Source organism: Sinohyriopsis cumingii, chromosome 6 (assembly GCF_028554795.1).
Source record: "Sinohyriopsis cumingii isolate HCF-2022 chromosome 6, ASM2855479v2, whole genome shotgun sequence".
Classification (NCBI taxonomy): Eukaryota; Metazoa; Mollusca; class Bivalvia; order Unionida; family Unionidae; genus Sinohyriopsis; species Sinohyriopsis cumingii.
In genome coordinates, this window is record NC_142966.1 from 28698484 (window position 1) to 28718942 (window position 20459).

At 40.9% G+C, this 20459-nt stretch overlaps 1 protein-coding gene across 1 annotated transcript in view; it reads right to left on the reverse strand.

The window, feature by feature from the left end:
* LOC149796557 (uncharacterized) overlaps positions 1 to 20459 on the reverse strand; it is a 35502-nt gene that overhangs the window by 14127 nt on the left and 916 nt on the right. Inside the window, exons 2-3 of the mRNA XM_089961255.1 lie at positions 13244 to 13341; positions 12379 to 12444 (exon numbers count right to left, since the gene is read on the reverse strand). Of these exons, the coding sequence (XP_089817381.1) occupies positions 12379 to 12444; positions 13244 to 13341 (164 nt within the window). The remainder of the gene's footprint in view (positions 1 to 12378; positions 12445 to 13243; positions 13342 to 20459) is intronic.

The following is a 20459-nucleotide window of genomic DNA, read 5'->3' on the forward strand; positions in this document are numbered from 1 at the left end:
TGCGACTTCTGGCAAACTTGCGTCGAATGGGTTTGTGTAAAGTGTAGGTAGCTTGTTCTTGTAACCATCGTTGCACTTGAGGTAAACGGAGACTTTTCAGTCGCGTTTTGGCAGCACGATACAATTTTTGAACTCCTGCGTAACCTGCAGGATGCGAGGGATCGTAGCAAATGCTGGCTAAGACTTTTTCCATTTTTTTTTTGTGTTTGTGTGTTAATAAGACACCCACTCTTGGAGGATGCTACTCTTTTTCTCTTGGGGCATTTTCTTGGATTGCAATGCTTTGCGTGTGCGACCGGCAATAGGTGTTGAAGAGGAGGATGTCTGAGCGGGGGATATCAGTTCTTGTTTCACTTCTGTCTTCACTTCTGTTTTCACTTTCTTTTTCTCTTGTGATGAAGAAGGGGTGGTCATCATCTTTTGAATCCATCCAATTCTGGAGGTAGGTGGTGTTGTTAACTTGCGTACTTTTTATGGTGGAGTTTGAAACCCTTCTTCTTCTTCTTCTCCTTTTTCTGTCTTGGTCACTGGTAGTGGTGGTACTGGTACTGGTGATGGTGCTGGACTTTTCATCAAGGTCTTAAAATCTTTCAGAGTGGGTAGAGCTGTTTTGTCTAAAGCTTTCTGGTGAAAAAGTTGCAGTCGTTGCAAGAGTTGACCCTACTTTTGCGATTTTTCTGTTTCGGACAAATCTTGGCGATCCATCAAGGACTGCAATTCATGTTGTAACTGGGACATCTCGCTCAAATGGGGATTGGGAGGTAAATGCGGGGTGCGTTGTTCTTGCCAACGATGGTATTCCATCCATCGTTTGTAAGGCACTAAAGCTAGTTTTCGTCCTTCCATGGGGTTGTCAGGGGTCAATTCTGAGATCTTGGGACTTCCGAGGGCCTTTTTATCTTGCTCCCACCAGTCCTCCCAACATGGTTCCCAAGACACCTTTCAGTAAGCGACCGAACAAGAGGGGTAAAATGCCTCCACGTTGGACTAACATCTTCTTCTTTTGACGAATGGGAATTTTCTTTTGAACCATTTGGCGAAGAACGTGACGATGTTTACCTAAGCATTGTTTCTGGTGTTTGGACAAAGGATTCGTGCCGTTCAAGACGTTCAAACAACATTCGCACACGGTATTTATGACCTCTTTGGAGGCTGATTGAATGAGTTTTTTTTCGTAGAGGTGGAGAAGCTTTGGACAGGACAGATAACATGTCCCAATGTTTGACTAAACGAGGAGGCAGTCCTTTCCTTTTCTTTCCTTGGGGTTTTCTGGAGGGTGACATCTTTGAGTCTTCAGGAGCACCAAAAACACTGATACCCTACTTGGTCACACACCTTTTTTATACTGGAACGCGTCGCCACTGATTGTCTTTACGTCGTATCAGTTTGAGGACAGGCATGACACGTCGTGCAAGGGTACGCAACGGACCAAATCGAGCCAATTCTTGCTTGGACAAATCCAGTAAACTTTGTAACATGCCCGATCTTTCTTGGACTTTGATTTTGGGAGAAGGTACTTTGTGAGCAGCAGCCACTGCCACTAAATTGGAGGGTCCCGCCACTGGGGAAGTTCTTTTGGGGTCATCAACGGAGAAGTTCTTGGTGTGATCAACGTCTCCAAGTACTCTTCAGTTCTTGGTGTCATCAATGGAGAAGTGGATGAACGTGAGGCTGCCGGTGACCCTGTCATCGCCGTGGCAGGTCGTGGTTTGGGAGTGTAAAGTTGCGTCCTGGCCGAAGTGCCTCTCTTGCGACTAGTTTTCTTCTTGGGGACCTGGTCTTTTTCTTCTTCTTCTTGGAGCTTCGTTCGACTTTTTTCTTGGGGAGAAGTTTGGGGGCATTAAGATCCCATCTTAAAAGAAAGCGAATGATGACCCCTCCTAGAGTACCGCTCCCTCCAGGTTTCAAAATGATTTGTTTTTTGGTTTGAGTGTCGATGCGGGGATCGGCCAGTTGGACCAAAGCGACTTTGTTTCGATCGAAAAAGCGTTTGGTTTGATGAGGAATCTGAATGATTCCTTGGAGTATTTGACGTGACGTCACCGTGAACCATCGTAAGACTTCTTTGAGACTAGCTTCTAAGACACGAGCTCGTATTTGTGGATTTTTTTCTCGACTGATGCCATACAAGGCACGAATCAATTTGACGGGAAGATGCGACTGAAGGGACGTCATGTTGACGTTGTGTGAGACAGACGAAAAGGGTCTGAGGTTTTTATAGATTTTTTTGTGGAGTGAAGTTAAGTCGAGGAAGGAGACGTGTACAGGACAGGCCCTCCGTCTTGACACCAGTGGTGAAACAAGTGGGTACGAAATCGCAAATCCTCGGGAGTCGTAGGTTTCAAATCGGTGAGTAAATAGGCGTGTGGCGTTTGAGTGGCATCGTCGTACGCCTGAGTCAGCCAAGGCGTCCCTAACTGTTTGGCTAAGACTTGCACTTGCGATTTATCTCGAGGGCTTTTAAACAAGACCACGTAATGCGCATTGAGACTGATGGTGCGATGGGCTTTACTTTGTTGAAACAAATTGTGGGTGATGTAAACGACACTGGCATTACGGTGATGCCCTTTGCGCGTGAACGACAGTTCAATTTCTTCTTCGTCTTCTCCTAACATGTCGTCGAAAATGACCAAATGGGTGTGACGGGAGTCGGAGACGATGCCGTCGTCTTCTTTAGGAATGCCTTCCACAAACACGATGGAATCGCCTTGACTTTCTCGCAAGAGGCTGTACGCCGATTGCCACTCTTTGTAACACCACACGATCCGCTGAGGTGTCCGATCGATCAAATGACGTTTATGTTCGATCAAACATTTGACGAATTCGGTTTTGCCTGAACCGCTAGGTCCAGCAATGAGCATGTTAAAGGGATAGCGAAGATACAAAGCCTCCCAACTGGCACGATCTAAGTGTTCGTCGATGACTTTGACAGTAGATGAAGAGGGAGCAGAGACAGCAGAGGTAGCCATAGTGTTAGGAATGTCACTTGTGACACAAAAACAAACAAGACGAGAATTTATATACGTTTTTCAGGACACGTTTATTGAATGTTTCAAATATGAACACGAAAGACAGAAATACATACAACCCAAATAGTGATGTACAGGAATAAAAAACACAGCAAAACGATCAAAGTGGAATATAAACAAGGTCTGTACAACATGTTTTGTGTAACCAAGATGTCCTAGGGACAGTGTGTAATGTTCTTACAGTCTCTACATGATGTATTGTCACACAAGTGTCCTCCCGGAATGACCTTTCAGGAATGTCCATGACAGTCCTGTCCTGAAGCGAGTGGTTGTTCTCGGTGACGGGTTCTTCTGGCACCGTCACTAACACAGGTTAAAAAGTAACTTTTTTCCTTGAACAACTCTTGTGCATACTGGGCCACTTCTTGGGACAAAGCCTCAAAACCCCCCTTTTTCCAGTCACGAACATCTGTCCAATGAGGGTGTAAGTCACAAGCTACACACACATCGTCATACACGTCTTGGGTAGCTAAAAGTTGACGAATTTTTTTTTTCCTGTTGAGGTTGAGAAGTATTTAGATGAAAACACAAGGCTTTGAGCAAAAGGAGTTTTTCGTGACCATTTAAGGCCATTGAGGTGGTAAGTACTGATCGTAAAGAGTCCACAAGGAATCGGTTGGTAAACGAAATCCCAGAAAACAAGTCACTAAGACACACACCACTTGTCGACCCAAATTGAACGGATACAGTTCTTGTAATAATCGATGGTACTGATCCACGGTTTGAATACGGTCATTGAGTTCCTTCCACGGAATCTGTTCAATCACTTGTGACATAAGCCGTGGCATGGATTCCTGTTTTTATGCTCTCTTTTCTCGGAAGTAATACACGTACATTCTATCCAGACATCTTCGTTCTCCAGTAGGAAATCTAGAATACTGTAACCTACAGTTCAAACTTAGATTAGAAGTTTTCTCTTCTACTAAGTAGATTCCACGTAACATATGTTGGTAATCCTTTAACTCGTCTTCCTCAATGCGTTGCTCTAGGTGAATCTCGAAGTAACCAAAATGATGAACATTTCGTTCATTCGCTAACTCACTAACAAGGTCTGACCACTGAAACAATTTCTGACGAATCAGTTCTCTTATACCATTCAGGTACCAGTGGTTAAAGATCTGGTGACGTAACGGATGCAATTGTTCTTTACGTTTGACTTGTATTTTCATCAGCTCTCGGTAAATGCGTTCTCTCAATTCCACAGGCAAAGCACGAATGTTCTCTTGTAAAGTATCCATGAATAGGTCAGTCCGTACAATTCACAATCTTCTCCTAGAGCAAAAGTAATCCACATAGTGAGTAATTTCTGACCACTGCCATTCAGGCTAACGTCCAAAAATGTCACTGAACTCTTTTGATGTAAACGGTCTAGAGTAATACAATAGGACGAATGCACACTTGACCCAAAGAAATCTAACACACTGGTTGACTTTTTTCACTTTCCTCTTGTGAATTTCTCGGCACAAAAGTTCTACAGTCACCCATTGAGATTTCACTCTGGCAAGTCCCTGCCAAACTTCCTTGTAAATATTCTCTTGCAGTTCTTTAGGTAATGATTCAATATCGTTTTTGAAATGAAGATTAGATACTGGTCTCGGTGATGTGCAACATTTGACTCCTAGCCAAACTGGTTTCTTCTTCGTCAACGACATTGTAAGTTACTTTAATGTCTCGGTCCCACTAAGGGTAAGTAATGACAATTCGGTGACCATCGAGCATGTTCTACGTAGGCCGAATCTTGCGGTTCCCAGTGGTGAAGTGACACACCGCAACTGAAGCACTTGACTTTATCTCCTTCGCCCAAGTAGAAAAATCCGGCTCTGGCTAATTCTTCCGGGGTCGGTCCTCCCAGATACTTAGGCCATTTTCCTTTGAACGATTGAAGACGATTTTCAAAGTCGCAGTATTCCGACAAACGCACAGGAAACGAATATTCGTCTTTCAAAGGTTCGTTTCGATGAGGGTTGGGTGACATGGGCAAGAGTTTTCTCAGAGCTGGATGACATCCGTACGGGGGTAGACGTGAAGGTGAACATCCACCTTTAAAACGAAACCCAGTAAAATGTCCAATAGGGCGAGTGGCATCACTTTCGCATCCATCAGGTTTGACACGCACAGCATCACTTTCCATGATAGGGGTAGTGACACTAAAGTTCCCATGATGCTTTACGGCATTGCTAAGGTCACAACGTACAGCATCGTACCCATCGCAAGGCTCACAATCGCATTCCACTTCAGAAGCCCCACACTTGAATTGTGCCTTTCTAAACTTGTTTTGTGTTTCTCTGAAAGTATTCATCTTGTTCGCTCGGTCTTGGTAGTCCCAATGGACTATCGATCTTGACCATAGTCCCTTTTTATACTAGTCGCAATGCAGTCTCCAGCTTGTACATCTTTCCTTTTTTATGTTTTTTATGTCTTGTTTTGGAAGGTACCGTCTCTAAGGTACCGTCATCATTGTACCGTAATGTCATGGGTGGAAAGGCCATAGAAAGGTAAGGGCAGTGCGGAGACCATCGAGTATGTTCCAAAATAGCTGAATCTTTATAGATACATAGATCCATTCGTAACTTCAGGCCACAAACGAAACACTGTACTTCATATCCCAATCCTGACTCAGGTCCCAAGTAGACAAATCCTGTTCTAGCTAAAACATGCGAAGAAGGTAATCCTTCCATATCCGTAGGCCATTTCTGAAACGTGTCCAGTCGACGGGCACAATCACAAGAGTCAGGTAAGAAGACTGGAAAAGGGTAGGGTTTGAACTTGGAGTTCTCATCGGGTTTCTCACTCGATTCTTGCTGTGACGAAGTCATCCTTCTAGTGGGTGACTATCCTCTTACAACCAATGTTTTATACCAACGTGTCCATACGGCAAAGTAAAGTGGTTGGGTAGTCGCACTCGCTTCTGGTACACAATTTGATAGACTTTTTCCAGGGGTCGACTGACGATGTGGTGAGTGGGTAAACGTACAATCTTGTTCGGTTGGTGAGTGGTCACTTTAAAATGTTCATCCTCTCCCGAATGCAAGGCTTCTTTCAGTACCCCAAAGTTGACCACTCGACTGGTACGATAATTCAGAGTCAATCCTTTCACTTTGCACGTCGTGTGCACTTCTCCTTGTTTGTCCCGGTATTCGTAGCCGTAGTTTTTTGGACCGCAACTGACGAAATTTAGAATCTTGTCGTTGGGATGCTCGTCTGTCCAGGCTCCTAAACGGTCTCCTTCGATGTCAGGGTGATGTTGACTCGGGTGATCGATGTAGATGCAACTGTCCGTGTCAAAGTACAGGACGCGTTCCCTAACAGTTCTAAAGCTTCGTACAATTTTAAGCGAGCATGAGCTGTCACGTAAGCTGCAATGATGACATTTCCAAAGGGGTCGTCTTGTACAAAGTCCAGATCTTCTTCGTAATTGACCAAGATCAAATCCTCGCGAACGACGTCCACGTGTTTCATGTATTTGGTTTTGTCGTGAATCATCTGGAAGTAGCGTGAAGGTTCTGTCAAATATTCCGTCTTGGGTAAACACGGTCGTTGTGCCATTTTACCCCACAAGCAATTTAACATCACTTTGGCAAACGATCGCCTGCCTTCGTTTTTCTCGATGTGATCTAAAGTAATGCCTTCTTGTGCTCAGTATTTCTCTTTGAATGTCTTTTGGTCTTCGGGAGTGTGACACCAGGACGGATAACCACTGGCTTCTTGCTTTAGTTTCAAAAAGGCATCCACGTAGTCTGCCAAAATGCCATTCTGAGTGGGGTCACCCTTGTGGTATTGTTCTGTCTTGGGAAAGTGACAAATTTTGCACACTTCTAACAGTTGGTATCCCATGTCCAGAGCTTTGAATAATTCCACGCTGACCCACGTCCCCGTCAAGGCCCGTTCTTCCTGGGTGTGCTGACAAGGCTGGTCTTGGTTGCACGTTTCAGCACAAGTACGGCACAAAGGAAACATCAGTTTGTCTTGAAAATGGTGAGGTAGAACGGGATGTTACAAGTCAGTGGGAGCCAAAACTTTACATTTGATCAAGCCTTCGTATTGTCGAATGTTTTTCAGGTCGATGTGTTCCGTCAGCAATTGTGGGCGCCCTACAGGAAAGCGACAATATTTGCACACGTAAGGATACAACGAACACACGTCCAAGTATTTGATTTCTTCTCCTTTCTCTTCGTCGGCTTGGTACAGCAAACAGGTGGCATTGGTCCTTCCTCCGTATAAACCATCCCTCGGGTTCAGGGGGTCCATCAGCTTGTAACTTTCTACGAGGACTTTAAACTCGGGATCGGTTTTCAAACGGTGATCGTACTCGTGTTCCCACATTTCCACCACTTGGTATCCTTGCTGTTCTAACTTTAGGCGTCGCTGACAAGTGTCCTGGCACAGGTCTTCCATGGTTCGTTGTAAAAACTGATTTTTAGTGCTACGATCAGGGTAAGAGACGGGACATCCGTGAAATAAGCAACCGTTAAACTCGTACACGATCTTGGGGTTTTCTAAGTCCCAGCCATCGACCGAATGCGTTCCGATGGTCTTTCCGCCCCCTCCGTTGCGGGCATGCTGAATCCATTTGTCTTCCTTGTCGCACAAGTAATGTAACCAACGTAGGGCTTTGACCGAGTACTGACGTTTGACATAGTGGGTCGTTTGAGGGCTGATGACAGCCACGGTGTTTTTAGGCATGAATGTTGTCGATACACTAAGGAACATGCTTTGGCAATGGTGCAAGCTTCTTTCAAAGGATCGACCCCTCCGTGTTCCATGAACAGTTCTCGAAATTTTCCACAGCAACGCCGTAAAATGTCTACGTCGGAACGACAATACTTTAGCATTTTTTCCTGAAAGTCGAAAGGGTCCGAGGCGTGAGCCTGGTACCAAGCGTAGAAACCTTCTCGTTGTTCGGTACGCATGTTTTCGGGGTCGTAATAGTGAACCTCAGGTAAATGGGGTAGAACGGCGTCTTGATTGGCTTCCGTATTGAAAAAGTGTGGAAAGTACCCTTTAGCCATTTCTGTCATTCCAAACGTTTTAGGCATTCGGCTCAAAGGCATGGCCAAGTAACTCATCGAATCTTTAAACTGTACTTGTCCCACTTGCATGAAAATGATTTTGGCTCCGTTCAAAGTCACTTTAGGACGCTCGGTGCCATGTTCCGTATAGTATCTGAGAAGAAACTGTCCATCGTATCCGGAGAAATTGTGAGCCATCACCGTGGCATGACGATGACAATCTCCGTAACGTTCGATGTCCTCTTGGCTCCACGTCTTGTCGACGGGGTCTAAGACCCATTGGGAAAAACCAGCTAACGTGTTCGGTCCCCGAAAGATTTTTTCGCGCCCTCCAGGAATCTTGCTGCAGTGAGGGCAATAACTGAAGATAGGTTCTTGAATGCACTTCTCGCACGCTCGATGAGCCACGCAGAAATTAGGAATGTGAATACCAGTCTCTTGCATGCATTCTAAATCAAAAAAGATGAAATTGCCTTTCTTCTTGTGACCGTCCTCTTTCTCTGGTGGAGGTTGGTATTTTTGAACGTAGCATTGGTGTTCCAAGTCCACGATGTGGTGACAAATGTGACATTTTTTCTTTCCTCGACATACGTGTGCCTTGGCAGTATTGGTCCATATGCCTTGTCCACACGTAGGGCACAATCTCAGGAGTTGACAAGCACACTTCTGCTGTGAACCTTGCGTCTTCAGATGTTGTTGGTAACAGGTAGGGCTGACAAACGTGCGCAGACAAGTTGAACAAGGCACTGGTCCTTCGCTCAGACAGGGTGCAGAGGCCAAACATCCTGAGCATTTCAATCCGCAATGTTTGTGTTGCTCTCGATTATTATAACCATGGTCACATTTCTCACAGTAATAACCGTATCCCAGGAATGCAGTGATGCTGGTAATGGTATCGAAATGGTCATCGTGATAATAGACATGAACGTATTTTCCATCCTTAAAGTCTTGGCCTCGAAACAACAGAGGTCCTCGCACTTCTTGAGGGTGCACTTTCAAGGTGTAGCGTGGAGCTAGGACATCTTGCAATTTTTGCATCTCAGGAATGCCACAGGGTGTGTCTTTGGATAGGCCAGCTTGTTGCAACAGGAGTTCTGCTTAGTTTCGTTGTTTGGCTCGGTCCGATTGTTGAATAGTTTTCCAGGCTCTTTTCCATTCTGTCGTGTCGTTCTTGTTGGCATAGGTTCGTCCCACCACGATGGCTCGGGCTAAACACATCTGGTCTTGAGGGTTCTGAATTTGGACGAGGCTACGCTTAATGCTGCGAAGCTCGTTCACCAATAACATCTTTTTGCGTCCGGTCCCTTGAGGAGGAGAGACGTGGGTCATGTCCAGTGTGGCTTTTCCATCGGTGATGTCAAACTGATCATTAGATTGTTGCACGTGTTGAATCTTGTCCATGACTTTGGAAGCGGTCAATTCTGCATGGGTGCTAAACTCGATCCAAACAGGGGATTTCAAACCGTCGTTTTGTATGGAAAGTTTCAATCGATCGTCTTCTTTGAGTTAACATTGTCGCTTGAGTGCGGTGAGCAAAGAATCCCACACCCCAGTGATGAACACTTCTGCTTTCTCTAACGGTACTTCAGCCTTGAAATCTTTAAACTTCACCGTGTATTTGTAAGCCGTGGTTCTAAATTTTCTAGAGGAGCGCTTTTCCGTCTCTCGAATGGAATAGTATTTTTCAGGGTTGGCTGAGGGTGGCGAACTTGGTTTAGAGGGTTCAAATTCTGGTTCACTCATGTCCTCTTCAAAATCACTGCCATGAATTTGTGCCAAGACTTCAGCCCTGGTACGAGGCAATAGATCACGTTTCTGCCTCTTACTTTCTTCTTCTTTCTTCTCGAATGAATAGGATCGTTTCATCTTGAGTGCAAAACGTCAAATGACTCAAGTTTAAACACCATGGACTAATTTATAGTCATGGCAGACCAGCGTATATAAAAGGGTGTGTGTCTTGTCCTTTCACTATTCATTTCACTCTCTAACCAAACACAACGATGGAAGAGACTAGCCAAATCGAACGTTTCATCAGAGCTTTGCGAGGGGTCATTAGAAAATTCTCTTCAGACCAGCCCCCGGACTACTCTCCTTCCTTTCGAGATAAAAGTCAAGATACTTGCTATATCTGTCAGAAGAAAGGGCATTGGTCTTCAGAGTGTCCAGACCGTCAAAAAAGAAAAAAAGGGGCTAGAAAAGACAAAAGTCAAGATACCTGTTATTATTGTCAAGAAAAAGGGGATTGGTCTCCAGATTGCCCAAAAAAGAAACAAGAGGAGTCAGAAGAAAAGAGGGATTCTTCAGAAGAAGAGAGGGATTCTTCGGAAGAAGAGAGGGATTTTTCAGAGGAAGAAAGCAGACAGGTCAAGAAAAAGAAAGAGGCGAAGAAAAGAAGAAGGGAAGAAAGAGAGGAGGAAGAAGAGGAAAAGAGTGTGACGGTGAAGAAATTTAAAAAACAGAGAGACTAAACAAGGAGATAGAAGAAGTGTATAAACTTTTTAAAGTGATCTGTTGTGAATTGTGAATTGGATTGTAACTATGGATAAAAGAATAAATTAATTATATAAGGTAAATGTATTTGAGTTTTGATTTTAAAATAAGAACGTACATTCACGCACTCATACAAAGACACGTACTATAGGGGTAAAATGGGTTGTTTTGTTTGAGTTATTGGCAATTGAAATTGTATTTCTTTTCGAGAAATGTGGGTGGCCCTGAAAGGGGCCTTTCTTTTGGTGTAAGGGTGAGTTTAAGCAATCAACTTTAACTGCCTTAAGCCTTCGCCACGGCCAAGGCCTACTTCTGGACTGCGTACTGTTGATGATGATGATGATTGGGTTGAAATCACTAAGGGTGGTACGACAGGCTTAGTCACAGGGTTGACGTGTTTAGCTCGGGAAGGTCGTATTCTCTTCGGTCGTAATAAAGAAGTCCGATACATTTGTTTCAGACTCCTTAACTCCGCTAAAATGTCCAACAGTACCGTGACCGTTTGATTTTCACTCTCTTGTTTCTTTGCTGCTACTTCTTGTTGTTGTTGTTGTTTTTTACTTACCTCTTCTTCTTGCTGCTGTTGCTGTAGGAGAAAAGCTTGCTCCGCTTCCTTTTGTCGTTGTATAAATTTCTCCAATTATTCTTTCTGTCTCTGTCTAAAATTCTCCACTTGCGGTAATGAAGAAGGTAACGAAGGTTTCGGAACAAATTCTTGCGAGGTAAGAAAATCCACAAAATCCCAATTCACCTCTTCTGAAAGTAAGTCCGGGTTCCCTTGGGTGGTCTCCACTGCTGGTGCACCCCAATGGATCGTTTTCTGAGTTTCCGTCATGTTGAATCACTGTGGCATAGATTGACTGCACACGGGCGCTAGCGAATCTATATAGACCACGTGACGTCACAGACTGCTCTCTTCGGATTGGATGCGGGCTGACTGAATTTTGTAACGCGTGTTCGGATTGGTGAATGAACTCAATCCGTTTCAATCCTTCCTCTACCTATAAATAAGCGCAGTTCACTGCATTGATTCACCTGTTCTCGTCGCCTCACAATGTGGACCACAGTTGAATCATCCACCCTTGTGTCTTCAATGATGTTTAGGACGGACATGCTCGTGTATGTCCGGTCCAAGTGGACGGTTGTTGATAGGACAGATACTAGTCTATGGATGAGAAGAGTTTACATAGAAAGACAAGGATGTCTCAAGAGGGTACTTGTGTATGGACCTGCAGTTAGAAGGAGTTTAAGAAGAAGAAGAAGATGTGACAGATGCCATCTATGTTAATATTAATATTAACATAAACCCAAAGGCCCTTTTCAGGGCCACCCACATTTCTCGAAAAGAGAATGACTTTCAATTGCCTACCCCCTTTTTTTAAATTTAAAAAAAAAAATCCCATGTTCAATTTCCCTTGACGCTATACAGTCCCACCCTGTTTAAATTCCTTTGACGCTATACAGTCCCTATTCCCATGTTCAATTCCCCTTGACGCTCAACAGTCCCACGATTTTTCTCCATGTTAAATTTCCCTTGACGCTATATGTTCCCAGGGGGTGTTTTTAATGCTAAGTCCCATTGACGCTATAGTATCCCTATTCACTACTTTTGATCGAAATTCTTTTATAAAAGAACGCAATTATACACACCTTTGGGGGATAAAAGCACACATAAAACACTTCTATTTTTTCTGGAAAAGTGGGAGGGGCAACTGTTTGTTGCCCCCACCCCCAAAAAAGAGTGCATTATACATAATAAAAATATTAATAAAACTGTTTATCTCTATTTATTCATAAAGTATAAATATACAATGTTCTTTACGGCTTATGCTAAGCAATGTCTTGTTTACCTTTGTAGATGTATATGCAATGGTATATTTCCATCTGCGCAATAAATATTGATCCGGCATCCTATGCTGAAACCAAAGAAAAATCCAAATTTGGCAATTCGTGGAATTTCCTAATAAATAATGTCAAGATTAGTATCAAAATTAAAAGTTAAAGAGCTGATATGACCATGAATAATTGAATGGTCTATGTACTTTTCTTAGAGAGTGTGGCATTACAAAACAGCTTTAAATCAAAACAAAAAAAATCGTCCAGGACAGAAATTACTGAGGCATGATATTCATGTCATACTTCAGTGTGTTATTTTTCCTTTTAGCCGCTAAATGAAATCCGGTATCATCGTTTTGGAGATCACATTATGAATGGTTTTGTGTTTTCAACATAAAACTAGAAGGTTAGTTGCTGTAAATAAAATCTCAACTAACATAAAAGAGCAAAATATATAGCTTAAAGAGATCGCGGTCGCAAAACTGTTCGCATTTCCACATACGAAGGCTTGAAGAGTGTAACATTATCATAGAACTATCCCGTATCTAAAGATATTTCCAAGAACAACAAGGCTAACTTCAGAGTGATTAATATATCAGTCCAATTGAGATATAAATTAGCCGTAAGTGGAACTGGCCAGATTGGTAGGGTACAAGTTGAAATTGATGATATTTCTTTATGTTTCGATTATTAATGCCCCATAGACTTTAGAAATATGAAAGAATGAAACTGCTGTAATGTTCGTCGATGCAATTTTGTTGTGATATACTAGATACACAAATGCACAATTTTCAAAGAACGTTTAGAGATGTAAAATAAGAAAGGATGCATTTTTACATCTTTTATTTTCAAAACTTAGAATAGTATCTGACAAAATACCTTAGTACACCATCCAATGTTGTAAAGCGCAGATAAAAGTCCTTGCCCGCTCTCAGACCGCCTGGGATGTTGAATGCTGCAACTTTAGCAGCATTGATCTGAAATTCAAAGGATCGGTAAAAATGGAGAAGATATTTTACTTAGATGTTAACATGACAATTTTCGGATTCTTTTTTTTGTGAAAGGTTTAATCAGAAATGAATACCGAGGTGTGGGAAGTTAGAGTATAACAATAAATTCAACAAAGGTTGGATGATAAAGGATACTCTGGAAATTAGTTTCTTTTTTTTTGGTTTACAAAGACACCGAATTAAAAAGACGTTACGTATACATAGCTGCATATCTTTTTATTGTGAATCTACGGAAATAACGAGCTTCATACCGGGTAGGAATATAACAAGGCGGTCAGACGCATCTTGCTATGAAGCGTTTTAGCAACATTGCTACGCGATGCAAATCTTCTAAATTTCAGTAAGTTTCAGTCCCTGTTCTTCTCCATGATAAATCTACCTTGATATAGCAAAATGTTTATAAAATGTACCCTGATATCTACTCAACTAATTTCAACTAGGTAGAATAAAATCTTGTCCACTTTCACTTCCTTGATAAACAAAACAAACAAAACAATGATCTTATTGATAATGATTTGACATAAAAGTCAGTAGATCATAGTTTGAATGCGGAGTTATCGATGATGGTATGTATTTTACATGGTTTGCATTGTAGAATGTCTTTTCTCCGTTTGAACAGTTATAATGCTGCGAATGAGATCAGCAGTGAAATCTTGACAAGTATTTTTTCTTCTTCACTGAACCATCTTTGTTGATGAGCATCTTTTCGTCAATATTTCAGCCCCATTGTGGCTGGTATAAATCTCTGCTGAAGCAACATGTTCCAGCCATAGTTATGGTAACTTACATAACTGTATATACCTTTGTGCTTACTGCAAAGAGTATGTGGTTCATATTATAAAACCATGCGACGTACCCTCGAGTATGTTTGTAAACCCCCTTCCCACTCCCACCCCGCAACCGATTTTATAAACAAAATTCATTAGAGATATAAAAAGCACAAAACATAACCAATTCATGAGTCATTTAATAATTCCTAATTGATTGTAGCCAGGGTTTACCAACCATTGTCAAATTGTTTGAATTTACAATCAAATGGGAATTTCCTTAGTAACATAGTCACCATATTTGCAAGGACGAATATGTGACTTCAAGCAGCAGACGTGATGAAAAACGCCGTCTTTGAACATATTCATACAAAGCACCTCTTTTTATTAGATGTAACTGTAGCAATATTAAAACTATACATAGCAAATATTGAATGCAGTCGACAGAGCTTTTACTGAAATGGATTGTTGTAGATTGTAGGAAAGGACAGTGAGTAGTCTGTCTATTTGTTTATATCGAGAACTTCAACTTGTTTTGAAATTACATTTAGCTAATAGTGTATGGGACAATGTGGTTAGAAGTTATAAAATCATGGATGAAATTACTAAATTTTGTGAACTGGTTACATCACTGATGCTTTTCGTTTTTAAAATCGGCACGGGTGGTACAAACAAACGAGACGGTGTGTGAACAGTATTGCTACCAATTTCAGCGTCTAATTAAACATATATTTAATATTGATAAGTTCCAAATTATCCGAACGAGCGGGCATTTTTTAAAAACCATACTTTGAATTAGGAGATGACTCCCTAAATCTTACTTAATGTAACAGATTTGGATTCAAAACTTCCATGATATAATTTCAGCTCCAAATAATTCGATCTCCCCATTTTTATCTGTGGTGTCACGTTGCACACAAGCTTCATCTGAGAATGTGTTGTGAAATAACTTGCGTATATTTGATTTAATTTATATTTGATTCAATTTGTGTTTGATTTGATTTGATTGTTTTGGGGTTTTATAAATTTTTATTTTCTTTACATGTCAATGTAATGTAATTTTGTTTACTAGGAATTTGATATTTTCCAGAAAATTCAGTTTGACCTGAATCTTTCCATATATACCTAGTAATATAAAAACTGTTTCTATTTTTGACTTAGTTCCTGGCCTTGACTGTGGGTCAAGTAAACATCTTTTATACTCGGAATAAATTGATTTGTTCTTATCAAGGACATACCGGGCCTACGTATTTTTCTTTTTATATGTAAACATAATAATAATAATAATAATAATAATAATAATAATAATAATAATAATGACTTTGTATAGCGCCTAAACTTTAGAAGCTCTAAGCGCTTTACAGCTTTAGACAACACCTTTAAGATAAGAAACATAATAATATTATTGCAAAAACAAACAACAAGAATGTAAAAAAAACATTTAAAAAAATATAAAAAAACATGCTGAGAATATTTCAGGTAGGAAACATTATTAGGTCTTTAAGTTTGTTCTTGCTGTCGAAATAAGTGAGTTTTGAGAGCGCTCTTGAATGTGGTCACTGTGTCTTTGTGTCTACGTTCAGTGGGCAATTCATTCCACGTTGCTTGGCCCTGGTATACACAAGAACGCTGTCCATATGACTTTGTTTTCATACTTGGAATAATGAGTTTACGATTGTCAGAAGAGGAGCGTAAGTATCTTGCTGGTGTGTACACAGGGGTGAGGTAAGACAGGTATGTTAGACTAGAGTCCGACAGTGAAATGTAGCACAGAGAACAAATTTTGTGTTTGATTCTGGATCGAATGGATAGCCAGTGTAGGGTACAGAGCAGCAGGGAGGTGTGCTCTGATCGTTGTACTCTAAGTATGATCAGAGCAGCTGTGTTTTAGAACTTTTTGAAGTTTCTGGAGTACATATTGAGATTATCCAGACAGAATTGAATTACAATAGTCCAGTCTTGAAAGTACTAATGAACACACAAGTCATCAACTGAAAGATATTTGCGAATTGAGCTGATGCGTCTCAGCTCAAGATATGCAGCCTTGCATATGTTCATGACATGTTGGTGCAATGTGAGAGTACTGTCCAGAGTAACACCTAGGTTTCGTACTGATTGTGTGAATTTAATGTTGCTGTTCCTGATATTTATTGTTTTAGGTAAAGGATGTGAATGAGAAAGTATTTGTGTTGTGATCAGAATGGCATAGTTTTTTCATCATTCATCTGCAGCTTGTTACAAGTCATTTCTCATCAGAAATGTGCCTCTCTACACCTTGGATGGTAGCATCAACTTCAGTTAGATGGCTAGATTTTTATATTTGCGTGTCATCAGCGTACAATTGATGAGACACTGGATGATGAACTATGACACTTGAGAGCGACTGAGTGTACAGAATGAAGAGAACAGGTCCAAGAACAGACTCCTGTGGAACACCACAACATAGATCAACTGGGTTGGAATGTATTCCATTTGCAGCTACAACTTGTGTCCTGATGACCAAGTAGGACTTGAACCACAGTAAGGCTGTATCATGAATGTCATATACATGCTGGAGACGGTGAAGTAATACATCATGGTCTATTGTGTCAAATGCTGCAGACAAATCAAGGAGGGTGAGGACTGTAACTTTTCCGCTATCCAATGCAGACAGAAAGTCATTAACTAGTTTTAGAAGAGTAGTTTCATTACTGTAGCAAGGGCGATATGCAGATTGTACATTGCTAAAAGGATTGTTTGAATTTAGATGAGATACAAGCTGTGATAGAACAACGTTTTCTATGATTTTTGAAATGAATGGGAGATTAGAAACTGGGCGGTAGTTCTTTAAATCGTTATGGTCTAGTGTTGGTTTCTTCAGCAGACGCTTTACAATGGCAGTTTTGAAAAATGATGGGAATTCCCCAGATGAGTAAGAGGTATCAATAAAATCAGTTAGTGAAGGCAATACTGGTACTAAGCACTCAAGCAGAAGTGATGTTGGAATTGGATCAAGTTCACATGACTTTGGTGCAGTCTTCATCAGGATTGTACGTACGAAATCCATAGAGACAAGTTCAAATGCTGCTAATGGTTGCCGCTCAAATTCTGTATCGAAACTGTATGGTGACGACGAGTCAATTGAAATTATGGTGTCAAGCTTATCTCTAACGGTTTGTACTTTGTCACGGAAAAAACTTGCAAACATGTCCGGAAGGTCGACTGGCTAGAAGGTAGTTGGAAGTGGTGTTGATTTGTTCCTTGACATTAGCTTGTTAGTAATCTCGAAGAGCTCTTTGCAGCTGGAACGTTCCATGATCTTAGTACTGTAGTGTGCTGATTTCGCTGCATGGACTATATTGTGACGTTCTTCTTAGCGACTTCATAGATTTGCTTATGAATAGTGAGTCTGGTGGATAGCCAGAGCCTCTCAGCTTTACGGCGGTCTCTTTTAGCAGTGCGAAGCTGGTACCTAACACTGCTATACCATCGAGAACACTTTTGAAGTGATACTCTGCACTTGGTAGCGGGCACATGTTTGTCAAGTAATGAACGCAGACAGTTATCGAGTTGTTAGGTTAACTTGGATGTTGTGCATTAATTTGGTTCTTTTTATCATACGGAGGTTTCTCTTAGTAGCAGATAAAGGTGGAGGGTTATGGGACTGATACGTGAAGATGGTATATAATGCAGAGGTGATCTGATGCAAGGTCATGGGATACCAGGGAGGATAGTAGAATGTTATCATCAGGTCAATGAAGAATCCAGTCTAAAATGTGACCATGTTTATGGGTGGATTGGTTAACTGACTGTTTGAGGCTGAAAACATTAATGGAATCTATTAGTTTTGATGTATTTGAGTTTCCGGGACAGTCAACGTGAATGTTAAAATCTCCAAGAATAATCAGGTTGCCACCTATCGAATTTCCATAGTCCAGGAGATTCGGAAACTGCTTCAAAAAGAGAAAGTCAGCCAGCTTGTTTTTTCTACTAGGAGGAGGGCGGTATAGGCAGAATAAATGGACTGACCTTTGCTCCAGTGTGAGTGTGGTTTGGACTAGTTCAAACGATGCGTGGTCGAAATTGAATGTTGTGGTGTAGTTCAAACGTTTTATCATGGAGTTCTTTGTGATGACAGCAATTCCACCTCCGCGAGAATTACGGGGAACTACTTGATGGAGTAACCAGTGGGTGTTAGATCCGCACACTTGGGCTCATCGCCTGATGTTTTTAGCCATGTTTCTGTCAATAATAATATGTCAACATTTTCGTCGTTGATAAAATTAACTATTTATGTGCTCTTTTCCGGTGGTCCTACTGACTGGGCATTGAATAATGCAATGCCCATATGTATTTCTTGGATAGTTGACATAAAGGTTTCCGAATTAACTGGGATTTGAATTAAGTTATCTAAATTATCGGTCGAAATTTGTTTAAATGGTTGTGCCGAAATAAGGGAGATAACTGAAATTCTTCTTCCTGTTCTACGCCGGCCAGCTTTGAAAAACGTTTCTTTTTTCGCTTCTGTTTACATTTAGGTAATGATAAATGTAGTCCCAGTTCGTTTAGTCTAGATCACAATGTAGTGTGGAAGCCAAGGAGTGAACATGTAAAGCAATTAATGAGGGTCCATCGTAGCATAAACGGGTTGACAGGCGAGTATCACGTGATGGCGGTTTGTTCAAAAACAGTGGAGCAAGACAGCTGAGAAAAAGTCTAATTATTCTCGTTTTCAAAACAAGGAGATGCAGAAACACATACGAATTTAACAGCTAATACCTAATGAACACAATAACGAAGATGAAAACAGGCAACAAGCACAAATATCGTGAAAACGGCATTAAAAAACGGAACAGCTGCTTCAAGCCGGTTAAGCGATAGCGGCCATCTTATTTTCTCCATCACGTGATCTTCTATTTCGCAAATAGGCATTTCCAAAATTCCGAAATACTTAGTAATATTATTGATGTTTAGAGAGAGATGAGAGTTTGGGGGCTTTTAAACACTTGTTGTCAGGTTGTTTTCTTCTGTTGTGACTAGTTTTGAGTTTTTGAGTTATTTGTTAATTTTTCTTCAGATTATTAGGACTCTACAATATTAATTCGTTTCTCTGGAAATTTTATTCCATTTATACATAATTCTTGAATGAGGACATTTCTTAAAGATTTTATTTGGATTTCTAAACCCGTAGGATTAATTATTGTGTTTTTACAAGGAACTGTAGACTTCAATACAGCACAAGTTACACCATACGTCATCGCCTTCCATCTTGGATTCTTCGTCGGGACTCGAACTTGAAATCAGTAGAACGTTTTATTATTAGGACTTCTAAAATATTTTTCGTGGATTATTCGTGGATTATTTTTGGATTCAATTCTTGAAACCGTGAGTTACTTTTTCAGTGTTACAATATTTTTCTAGGGAAATAAATTATTTATTATATTTTTCAAAGCTGGTTGTTTTTACTCTTTCTTGTATTACTGTTTGTTCGAGCCTAAACACGTAGCACAATTCGTACCCGAATATTGTCGGCAACCTCAAAGAACTGTAATTTCTTCGCGACACGTACTGAGAAATGCCGATAACCATTCGTAGTAACTCACAACACCTATACACTAGGACATTTTCACCGGGTACCTTATAAAACGCCTCCATCTCCGCTACTAATATGAATTATTAATTTTAAAAATTAAACATGAGTAGGCCGTGATGAAATTGTACTAAGTATTTTCAACGTTATAGCAATAAATAATTCCTGATGTGTTCCAAATCGATTATAACTAAATATTTCAAGTGGTAAAAGTAATTCAATCTGGTTGTACACTACGAAACTTTTATGTGTGCGCTACTGAACACAGACTGAACATCTGTATTGAACGCCAAATCAGATATGTAAGATTAAACTGATATTTAATAAAATCAATCGTTGCTGTGAGTCAAAACACATAGCAGAGGATGGTACTTCACACCATAATATGTCCATATTACACGGATGAACCAGCCAATATGATGTATACGACAGGTAAATGTTGAAGGAAAATGTGCAATAATTGCGTCAAATTTAGTATAGGCTGACTTACAGCTTATGAATTTAATGCTGTACACGATCTCTTGATATAATATATGACGTCCTTGGAGGTAGACGGACATAGGTAAAATTATATGCCTCCTTCATGGATACGATGTGGACATAAATACACCTTTGTCCTCGGAACCTACAAACATGTTTTCATTGGGATTGTGTACGTATTTAACACTTTCGTAGAGAAGAAGCACAATACAGAATCCGGATCTGCTCTCTAAAGCTGACAGTATCAGACAGAAAATACAGAGGGAAAA